We start from the raw sequence: 11552 nt of genomic DNA, 5'->3' as shown, positions 1-11552 counted from the left end.
CAGTTACCTGATGAATTGTCCAAAAATATTAAATGGAAAATTCCAGAAATAAACAATTCATAAGTTTTACATTGCGTGCCATTCTGAGCAGTGTGATGAAATCTCGTGGTGTCCAGCGCCGTCCCGCCCGGGATGTGAATCATCCTCTTGTTCCCTGTGTCCTATCCCTTAGTTACTTAGTAGCCCTCTCAGTTATCAGACGGGCTGTCGCGGCCGCAGTGCTTGTGTTCAGGTGACCCTTAGTTTACTTAATACAGGCCCCAAAGGGCAAGAAGAGTGATGCTGGCAATTCCGGTATTCTCTTACTGTGCCTAAATTATACATTAAACCTTTTTGTAGGTATGTATGAATAGGAAGAAAACCCATAGTCTATACTGGGTTCAGTGCTATCTGAGGTCTCGGGCATTCACTGAAGGTCTTGGAACATAGACCCCCCCCACCCCCAGGGAAGCCTGGAGAAAGGTAGAGCAGTGGAAACACAGGCCGGTTTTGGGCGGTGGGCCAGGATGCAAGGTTTCAGCCAACGTCAAGCAAGAGCCTAAATATTTGACTGTCTAATGAAAATATCAAAGCTTTTAATTTTAATGGTTTGTACATGAACATTAAAAAAAAAAATCCAAAAAAAGACAAGTGTTGCCAGCTAAGGAGATAGAACGCCAAATACTATTCGTTGCTTGAATCTGAACAGCGTTCTGGGTCAAGGATGTTCCTTTAAGCAGGAATTTAAGATAATTTCTCTGCTTTAAAAGATTAATTTACCATTTTAGTTAAAAGAACAAAAGGAATCAACCTTGTTATTTGACACCAGGTAGGCAAAACTAGCAGAAATTATTGAATAATTTCTAAAAGTTCTACTAGCTTAATTGGAGATTACATTAATATAAGTCAATAGAACAAAGGCTATATCAAGGATCACACAGAATATATTTGATACTATTTGATTATAAATAATGTCCATTGTTAAGTTCATGATGTTCTTTTAATCCGTTTCTTACTGTATTCTAAACTTAGTTGCTTTAAAAATTCTCAACACAACAGATACACTGTGGTATTTGTAAAACTCAATAGCATTTTTGCTAGTCTGTAGGAGGATGGGCATTTGGGAATGTGGGCTTCAGTCTTTCCCTTGTTTTCTAGGTCCTATCACACTATGTCCTGGACTCTGCACTCTGTCCTTTATCTCCTTTTCCATTTTGGAGGAAAAAAGAAGAGAAAAAACTTCACTAGACACTCATTCCTTTGGGCTGGGCTAATCTCTCACCTTTGACCATATTCCAAAGAAAGTAAATTTTAGCTCTGCACTCCTAACTTCTGAGAACAAATGACTTTAAAAAAAACAAAAACAAAAAACAAAACTGCTCCTGGGAATTCAAAGTGTTATCTAACCTCTGTGTATTGTTGGTTGGTAGAAGATTTGTATAACAGGGAGAAATGTTAGATTCTATCTCTAGACTGCAATAGTTTGTATGCTAGCCGGGAACTTGAACACAACTGCTTCTGAACAAAATGTACCGAGTTATTTTTCATCTGTATCGTGGAGAGAGGAATTGCTGAAATGGGGTATCACATATAATTTTGGGGAACAATGGCATTATTTGGGTAAGCAGAGATTGCTAGAGTATTTACAACTTTGTTAACAAAATGACTTGGGACATAAAAACCCTTGAAGTATTTTTTTTCCCTATTTATAAGAAAAATAAAATTTAGAGTTTTTCTGTGTATAGGACAACCATGAAAATACATCATAGTGGCATGTTGTGATTATATAGTATATATATGTTCATATACATCATATCTAGAACACTGTTTAAAGGTAATAAAATAAAACTATTATAATGTTTAATTATTTCGGGTTTTAGGTCTAAAATCAGCTTTCTGTTCTTGGGTATAGATAGCTGGTTCCCAGCTTATATTTTCACAATTTCCTTCATAAGAATAAAAAGAATTTGGTCATTGATTTCATTTGTTGATTAAAAAAAAAAAATCCCACTAGATTGTACTATTTTCCCCTCTACTTATCAACCTACCTGTGGGAAAGTAATAACCAAATTACATACAAAACACAAGTAAAATTCTGTACAGAAGCAATTTTCCTTGAGCCTTAAATTGAATTAAAATGGTTGCTTATTCTTTCAACTATTGATATGGCCTCATAGTTGACATATTATCCCTAAACCAATTTTGATTTTCCATATTGATTCAAACACTCTTGTTCACTTAGTTGAAAAGTCCATGTCTGCTCCAAAACCCTTAGATAAAGTGCAGACTTATTTCTCTTAAAATGAATTTTTAGCCATTTAAAAAGCCTGCCCATTAAACGAATAATGAAAACAAGAGAGGCGGAATCACTGTCTGATCACGGTGTTCTTATTCTGAATTGTATTTGGAACAAAAAAAGTGCACATCCTGGAATAACAACTGATGTTAATTCAGTAAAATGTTAAGTATCAGAGTATGACCCCTTTGGGTTGAAAGTAAAAGAACCTTAAGTAACAAGAGGACCTTATCGAGGAGCCCGAGTTAACCCTGAGATGGAACTTAAGGACCGGAAGTTAAGCCAAGGACCGGGAATCCATTTGGACTTACATCTTTGCCACCCTGCACATCTCTCTCCTTTTTTTCTTGCTTTGCAGACAGGGGGACTCTGAATTTGTCTGTCTCTCGTGAAGTGACCTCTAGAGATTGACCACCTGAGAGCACCTCAGTCTAAAGACCCCGAACAGAGAACCTAATTGGTCCAACTGGGGTCATGTGACTAGTAATGGCCAGAGGGGCACAGTGCCCTAGGGGACGTGCCTAGGGGACGAAAGGGGATGTTCTCTGAAGGGGGCTGGGAAGGCATTCACAGTGTTTACTACAATACGACTTTCATCAACGCGTGCCCCAGACCCTCTTCCGTGAAACAGGCATTTTTATCTGCATCACAGGTAGATGTGGTTATTTTCTGGTGCATCTCTGCCCACTCCTTGCTTCACGTCTATGATCCAGCAACAAAGAATTGCTTGTAGACCCAAGTACCCACCTCCTACTTACCACCCATATGCCCCCGTGCGATCAACGAATTTCACGCCTAAGTTCCTGTGGTCCTCTGTGCTTGTAATGGTCCCCTCCCAATTCTTTCATTCTTTAGGCGTCATGGCGGATGTCACTGCTTCCAGCAGACCTTCTGGACTTGTTTCCCTTCCTGGGCTAGTTATCTCTGCTGTCTTTATGCATCATAGCTGTGCACATAATCTCTATCATCCCTTGTTTGTGATTTACTATTTAGGTTCTGGCATCTTTTGGACCCCGCAAGCTGTGAGCCTGGCCTACAGTGGGTGCTCCAAAATAGTTGAATGAATATGCTCGAAAAGTTTCCTGTTGGCTAATAATGGACTCTCTAGAGTTAAAAGAGAGTGTGTCATTACAAGACAAGTATTGTCTGCATAAACCCCTCAGAGCTGTTAACTTGTCAAATACTCACATGTCAGGAAGTACCAACCAAACCGCCCCTCAGGACCTGCTGCGCAGCCCCCCATTAAGAAACGCCCGCTGCTGCTTACCTGGTGCCCTAACCAGTTTAACCGCCTTTTAAAACTTCTGCTGGGCTGGCGCTCCTCTCCTTTTAGATGCAATTTTGATCCAGTGAGGTAATGGGCAGAACAGCAGTTTATGAAATTATTTTATTTTTTCTGCATATACACGTTATTTTTCAAAGGCAATTTCATTAACTACATCCTGCAGCTCTGTGGACTTTCAACAACATTCATTTACAAGGTTGGCTTTGATTTTCAGTCGAGACATATATATGTATGTGTGTGTATCTATATACACACACAAAAATATATGTATACAAAAAATATATATAGATATATATATTTCTTTTCTTAGTCTTAATTTCTGCACTCTTGAGTCCTCAAGGGTTTGACTGCTCCTCCTGCCTTAGCATTAAATGCGCCTTTCCCCCTCGCCCCACCCCTTGGCATTTTATCAGGTCGCAAAAAGTTGGCTGATCCTAAAAGGAAATTTTGCAAATGGTTGACTTTTGTTAACCCCAGGTTGGGGGGGTGGGGGGAGAAAAGAGCTTTCCTCAGATAAGAGTTTTAAACTGAATTTCCTCTCCACAAAAATAGAAAAACAACAGCAACCCTCCCAGGACCGCCTTTGGGCACTTAGTGGCGGGCAGCCCCCCAAGTCCTAGTAAGTGAATTAGCATCTCAGAAGGGCGCTCCCCGCGGGGCTGGTACTGATCAGGGTCAGCCGGTGTGTTTGCCTGCGACTGTTCGGGGGGTGGTTAATTGAGTGTCAGTCTCGGCCAGTGTCGTCTCGCTGGCGCCGGGCGCTTTTGGATTTGCTAATTTTCGTTAAGTGTCTGTGGCCGGCTACTCGGCCCGTCTACCCGGGAGAACTCGGCGGCTCCCGCTCATCAACAGCCTGTCTGTCTGGGCCTTATTGATCACTCGGCGGGGCGGACGCGCGGAGCGGGCGGGGGGAGGGCTGAACGCGCCCCCTTCCCGCCCCGCCGCCCGGACGCCCTCCCCGGGCGCGCGCCGGCCCGCGGGGCCCACGCCGGGGGCCGCCCCCGCTCCCCCGGGCTCCCGAGGCGCGCCGCGCGGCGGGAGGGGTCCGAAGGCGGTCACGCGGGTCCCTCGCGAGTTTCGGAGAACGAAAAGGAAGCCACGCACTGGCGCACGCCGGCCCGAGGCAGGGCGGTGAGGGTCACGGAGGAGGGGGCCCGAGGCAGGGCCTGAGGCCCGGCTCAACCCGCCGCTCCCGAAGGTCACGGGCGCGCGGCCTCCGCGAGGGGGAGCGCGGGAGACGGCCGGCGCCCTCCGCAGACCAGACGCCGGCGCCACTAGGAGCCGCGGGGCAGCGCCCTCCGCCCGCGCCCGGCCCCGCCCCCCGGCTGCGGGAGGAGCGGCTGGAGCCCGGCGGCCAATCGGACGGCGCCGGCGCGGCCGGGGCGGGGCCGGGGCGGGGCCGGGGCGGGGCGGGGCGGCGCCGGCCGGCTCCCAGCGCGGGGCGCTATTTACGGCGAGGAGCCGGCCTGATCCGGGCGGGTGTAGGCGGCAGCTCGCGGCGGGCGGTGTCTGCGCGCTCCGGCGCTCGCGCTTTCGCCGAGTGGCCGGCCGAAAGCGGGGAGCGGAGCCGGGCGCCCACCCCGATCGCCGCGCCGAGCGGGCGGAGCGGAGGAACGCGCCCTGCGGAGTCGGACCCTGCCTCGCGCGCCCTCCAGCCGCGCTCCATGCTCCGGCCGCGGCCCGGCCCCGCGCCCCGGGCAGCACCAATGCCCTGCGCGCGCCGGGAGCCGTAGGCTGCAGCTGCGCCGCGGCTCCGGGAGCCGGCGGGGCGCCGCGGCCGTGGGGGGCGTCCATGGATCGCCACTCCAGCTACATCTTCATCTGGCTGCAGCTCGAACTCTGCGCCATGGCCGTGCTGCTCACCAAAGGTGGGTGCCCGCCGGCCAGCCGGCGGGGCGCGCGCTCCCCGGGGAGGCGCGCGGGGTCCCGGAGCGCCCGCCGCCAGGGCTTTGTTAACGGCGGGGGAGGTGGCCTCCCGCGCGGGGCCCGCAGGTCGCGACAAGTTGCCCGTCCTTAGAAGTCGCGGCGGTGGCTTCGCGGCCGCCCCCGGGTATCCCGGGCCCGACGCGCGGAGGTGGAGTGACAGCCTGCGGGCGAGTGGTTGTCAGAGTGTTTGTGCAGGTCGGCCCGTCGTGAACTTCCGAGCGCTGCAGCCGGGGAGCGGGGCCCGAGTGTGGGGCGGAGGCGGCCGGGAGGGACGGCGGACCCCGCCCCCGTCGCTCTGTGCCCGCGTGTGCGCGTCTCCGTCGTGAGTGTGTGTCTCGGTGGTCTGCGCGGCTCTGTATTTGAGTGTGTCTGTCTCTGCTGCGAGTGCGTGTCGGTATTGCAGTGTCTCTGTCCGTGACTGTGTGTGTGTGTGTGTGTGTGTGTGTGTGTGTCTCCGAGCGAGGGTGCTTGTGAGCCCGCGGGCGTGTGTGCCGTACGAGGGGCGTGCGTGTGTGCAGGAGTGTGGGCTGTGTTGCTTCTCAGGGGCTGGGAGGTGTGGGCTCTGTCAGCGGTCGTGTTTCCCACTCACCTCATATTTTATAAACGCTACTCAAAAAAAAAAAAAAAAAAGCAGCGGTCAGTTTCTTTTTTTTCCTGCAGGTTTTCGCCGTTTTGGTCAAAATAACCCAAACAACTTGCCTCTGGGTTTCAAGGTCCCTGAGCCTCCCTCGCCAGGAACTCTCCCTGGTGTTTACTCTGCGAACAGATACTTTTTTAGAAAATAGGAAGCATTTTTAGCTTTTTCCACCCCGCATCCCACGCCCCCTTTCCTCTAATTGCCATGTAGCAGGCATGAGGTTGAAGGATAAGCCAGGCCAGCGAGGATGATGTGCTACAGTATTTATTTACTTTGCGAGGAAGGCTGTAATCAGCCGTAAATAACAGCCCTCGCGGCGTGCAGAGGGGAGCTTCCTGGCCCTATCAAAGGCCGGCCGAACGGGGCCGGACTGCGGCTGACATAAGTCGCAGATACCGAAACTATGTGCCTGATAATGATATAATTAGGGGATCAGAGGTTTCTGACTGCTGCGGACTTCAAAAGCTTTGGAAGAAGCCCGCAGTCCCTCCTGTAGCCGTCCGGACTGAAGCAGACATTTTTGTTTAATCACCGCATACAGTAACTAGAAAGGGGGGCAGACAGAAGAGCATTGTTCCCTCTTTCAAAATACCAGTCCCCTCCTGGCCTTCCACGTGCCACAGGAAGAAACTTTATGAAACGGCAGAAATAGAGTTTTAATACAGTAACACAAAAGTCCATTCAACTTGCTCAAATGTGGCTCCAATTAAAAAAAAAAAAGTTGTTAGAGCTTTCCTAGTTACCTGTCAAAATTTTATTAGACTGTTTTAGGTCACTGAAAATACAGTCTTTCAAATAGGCTCTCGTAAACATTGAAGCAGCATTCTGCTGTATTCAGCTTTCTTTTTTTCTGCACGAGGTCTGAAGTGACTGGGATCAAAACTGACTTTTAATCTGTTTTATGTCTACTTTCAATCTGTATGTGGAAATTGTCAGACTTAGGGATCTGCAGTCATCACCACTTAAGACCGGTGAGCTTTATGCGAAAGAGCGAGCAAGCTTGGAAAGAGGAGTAAAAGAACTTCTGCAAAGCAGGCTTCTGACTGGAAGGTCCTACTTACGGGAGAAGGGACCTGGGCCCAGACCAGGAAAGCAGCAAGACAGGACAGGAGCAAGACCTCCGGCTTTGCGTGGTGGCACTCAGGTTGCCAAAGATCTGTGTTTAGTTGGCTGGTTTTTTAGACCTGAAGCATTAGCAGACGCTGCTGAAAGCTGAGCGTTTGGTCCGGTGGCCTGGAATTTGGACAGATAGTTAAATGAGACCTCTTACTCAGGCATTCACGGGAGGAGGGAGGAAGAAAGGCGAGGCTGGGAAGACGTTTGTAAAGCGGTAGTGCCCCGTGTTGGTGTTGGCGTTCAATTTCAGGGCGGCGGTTTCTGTAACCAGGCGGAACTTCAGATGAGGAAGCTGGGGAGAGGTGTGTACCCGGGTTCAGTTCACAGCAGCTTCGGCCGTGGCAGGTGACAGTGGCCGCGGTCCACCGGGTCAGATAGCGTGTGAGCGAGCGCTCCCAGAGCCAGATTAGTTCAACGAGAAGTTGACGTGGAAGCCTCAGCTCTTGCGCTGTGACTTGCAACTCACAAACTAAGTTTTAGAAAGGAAACTTTTAATCACTTCCTGTAGAAAAATTTGAGGTTTCCTTAAGGATTTTTCATTCAACCAGCAGAGGCTTTTCAGTTTCAATGTTTCCCCTTGTAGATCCCATGTTGAATTACACATAAAACTGGGGAGTCTGGGGTGGGGGTGGGGTAGGGGGGGTAGTGAGCCTTGCAGTTTTACCCCCTCCTCCCTGCTCTCAGTTTTATGCCTTTCCATTTGGGCTGAAAGAAATTGACTTTGGCAAGCAAACCACTAATTGTAAACTGCCTAGTTCCTGTTTTACAATATACTGACTGAAAGCTCCCCCGCACGCGTAGATCTTTACGGGCAAAGTTTGCCTTTTCTAGAGAGGTTGCAAATAGCTCCCCAGTTTCATAGTTTTCAGACCCCCTGACCAGAGCAACTTCTAGATTGCTGTGTTTCTAGTTAGTAGCTTTATGAGGTGTTAGCTAAAGCTCTTACATCTCGGTGCAGCCCTTTGAGGTAGTAACCAATTCAGCAGCTGCGATCAAATACTTAACTGACAGAATCTAAAAGCCTAGCATTTCATGTTGTACGGTCACGTAGGATTAAATGAGTAAATAATGTAATTTACCTTACGGTAGGAGAAATTATGGTGATGATTATTTTGCTTCAGAAACAAAAGTGTTATTTTTCATTATGTGCTAACTTATATCCTAAATTGAACTTTCCTCTGCTACGTGGATTAATACATTTCTAAGATGATATTTCCCTGGCTTGGGATTCAAGCACCGGCTTGCACAAAGGGCTTTCCCCGTCCACGTGGACTGCCCTTCGAAGCCCTCAGCTGCATGTTCTCTAAAGTGAGTGTCTTCGAGGTTGCGGGTTCAGCAGTTGCTTGAGTGGACGCCTCGTCTGGTCTCTGAAGCAGGCTGACGCCGTCTCTCCTTGTTTTCAGGTGAGATCAGGTGCTACTGCGACGCCGCCCACTGCGTGGCCACTGGTTATATGTGCAAATCTGAGCTGAGCGCCTGCTTCTCCAGACCTCTTGATCCTCAGAACACAAACTCCCCTCTCACGCATGGCTGCCTGGACTCTCTCGCGAGCCCAGCAGGCGCCTGCCAAGCCGGACAGGGCCACAACCGCTCTGGCAGCACTGCGCCCGTGCTGGAGTGCTGCCACGAGGACATGTGCAATTACAGGGGGCTGCAGGACGTCCTCGCCCCTCCCAGGGGGGAGGCCTCAGGTAGGGAGAAGCCCTCTGACCGAACCCTTGCCTGGTCTCTAGGCTTGTGACAGCCATGACTTGGCCTGCGTGCTGCTGATCTTGTTGTTAATGTAATTAGGGATAGCAGAGGGAGAAGCATGGCTGGGTGCAAAGGGGCATCTCTACTGGGTAGCTTTCGTGTCTGCGTGAGCGTTACATGTCTGTCTGCATAATAGGTTTTGCCTGTTTTTCCAACATTTTGAAGCCACTAAGAGACCATTACTAATCAGTAATGACAGTTCGCCAACAAATGTTTTTGGAAGCTTCTCTGCCACACCGGCAGCATTCCTGTTCTAAGTGTTGATCGAATTGTAAGCTTCTCTTTAATGGGGTGCCCCGTTGAAAACTCACGAATATCTCCAGGAGGCCTTGATCATTTTGCTTGTGTCCCTTTAGGACAAGGGAACAGGCACCAGCACGACGGGAGCAGAAACCTCATGACCAAAGTGCAGGAGCTGACGTCCTCCAAAGAGCTGTGGTTCCGGGCGGCGGTGATCGCCGTTCCCATCGCTGGGGGCCTCATCCTGGTGTTGCTGGTTATGCTGGCCTTGAGGATGCTGCAGAGCGAGAGCAGGAGGCTGCAGGACCAGCGGCAGCAGATGCTGTCCCGTCTGCACCACAGCCTTCACGGACACCGCTCCAAAACGGGGCAGGTGGCAAAGCTGGACTTGGAGCGCATGGTGCCCGTGACCGGCCACGAGAACTGCTGTCTGACCTGCGACAAGATGAGACAGGCTGATCTCAGCCATGACCGGATCCTGTCGCTTGTGCACTGGGGCATGTACAGTGGGCACGGGAAGCTGGAGTTCGTATGACGGGGTCTCACGGAACTCGACTTCTGGGACCCTTTGAGTTCTGCTGGACGGGAGCACTTTATCTGAAGAGAAACAAACTCGCGTCACGACCTTCGAGAGATAGAATGACCTCTGCAAACAGAATCTTGGATATTTCTTCTGAAGGATTATTTGCACAGACTTAAATACAGACAAAATGTATTATTTGCTTTAAAAGTATAAAAAGCAAAGAGAAGACTCTGTACACTGTTACCAGGGTTATTTGCATCCAGAGGGAGCTGGAATCGAGTACTTAAATAAAAGAAAGTGTGCTCTATGTAAGCTCCTACATCTTGATTTATCATAGAGAGTAAAAAAAAAATACATATATATATATTTTTTTTTGTCTGAAATTTAGCGGTGTCTTGTTATAAATTAAAAACTAAGCGGGAAAGGTAAGGAACTACATGTTAATTATTACAAATGAAGACCTATCATTGCCCAGAGTAGGATCTCAACTATAGATTTTGGCTTAACTTTTTTATTTTTATTTTTTTTAAACAAGACCAAGATCTCGTTTGTTCTTACATGGCACGTGTGTCAGTGTCTTACCCACAATTTGTTATTAAGATAATGCTGGTTTTTAACTTTCATCTAATAGAAATCAGAAACTTACTTATACCAGGTCAGATATCACTGATCAATTTCTGAAGTTGCCTTAGCAAAGAGTGGTATTTATCAACTTGATCTACGTGCTCTGGAATACGTTTTTAAATGTGTCTACCTCCAATCAAAAAAGGAAAAAAGCTTACTAAATGAAACTTTTTTTTTTGGTAAAGTTAGTCACTGTCTACTTTTACTTCTTAATTCATCAGTTTATTCTGTCTCAAACCTAATTAAATATTTTGGACCCCAAATTAGCCAAACATGATTGTACCATGTTCCTAGTTTTTAAGCCTTCCTTCCACACAGTGTTATTATTTTTTTTTTACTTCTCAATCTTTAGAAAGATTTTCAAGAGTGAACGTTATATATATCGAGATTTAAATAACAATTTCCTCCCCAAATGATTCTTTTATTAATATAATCAAATAGACTTTGATTTTAGCCACTAACACACTATATAACAGTGTTTCCACTCCTGGAGGACTTCGGCAATATAGCCCAGCCTGAATTTAAACCCATGCCACATTTGTTTACTTTTTCCCCCCAGATGGGTCTTTGTTATCTTAAATGTGAGAATAATTTGTAGGTTCTTTTCTCAATTCTTTTGTATATTTGAAACTTTTGCTTAAAAATTAACATATAGCCTGCATATTTGAGTACATGTGGGGTTTTCTTTCACGAATGTTAAAGGATTTTTTGCATTTTTTTCTGGGATATTTTATGATCAGTATAATTTGGGTCCCTTAAGAAGACAGGTGCAGTCGCTCAGTTGATGGAAGAATCTGAGTTGAAATGACTAGTCTAAAAATGAATACCTAGGTTATTTAGTAACTAATGGACCACAGCCCCAAACAAATTAGGCTATGGAATAAATATGCGTTTTAATAAATGGCATTCGTATTGTGCTTTTTGAGATTGACAATTCTTGCACGCATGACTTACAATTTATAAAAGGTATTAAGTTTTACGTGTGTCAATTTTTGAGGGAGCCAAAGAATTTTGGGGCCTAACTCTCCAAACCTAAGAGAAGAGAATGGATCAAAATGGCCAGTGGGTGAAATTTCCACCCTCACCGCCTCTTCCAAGCTTTAGATCAAATTACAGTAATTTTGTAGCCTGAAGGTTGAAAGACTTCTTGCCCCTTCTGCATTCTCACGTCGGG

The 11552-nt window shown here is 47.7% G+C and overlaps 1 protein-coding gene across 2 annotated transcripts; it reads left to right on the top strand.

The window, feature by feature from the left end:
- Positions 1–4980: 4980 nt before the first annotated feature.
- BAMBI (BMP and activin membrane bound inhibitor) lies at positions 4981–11279 on the top strand. 2 transcript variants are annotated; one of them, XM_082386885.1, is made up of 4 exons: positions 5290–5428; positions 8446–8547; positions 8643–8930; positions 9348–11279. In XM_082386885.1, exons 3-4 carry the CDS (start codon positions 8693–8695, stop codon positions 9764–9766), a joined length of 657 nt encoding a protein of 218 aa, XP_082243011.1. In that variant the 5' UTR covers positions 5290–5428; positions 8446–8547; positions 8643–8692; the 3' UTR covers positions 9767–11279. The 2 variants fall into 2 exon arrangements, with proteins under 2 accessions (XP_082243010.1, XP_082243011.1); XM_082386884.1 differs by lacking the exon at positions 8446–8547 and having other exon boundaries at positions 4981–5428.
- The last annotated feature ends 273 nt before the right edge of the window (positions 11280–11552 follow it).

The sequence above is a fragment of the Balaenoptera borealis genome (assembly GCF_965194805.1).
Source record: "Balaenoptera borealis genome assembly, chromosome: 3".
NCBI lineage: Eukaryota > Metazoa > Chordata > Mammalia > Artiodactyla > Balaenopteridae > Balaenoptera > Balaenoptera borealis.
This window is presented reverse-complemented; position numbering and strand designations above follow the sequence as displayed.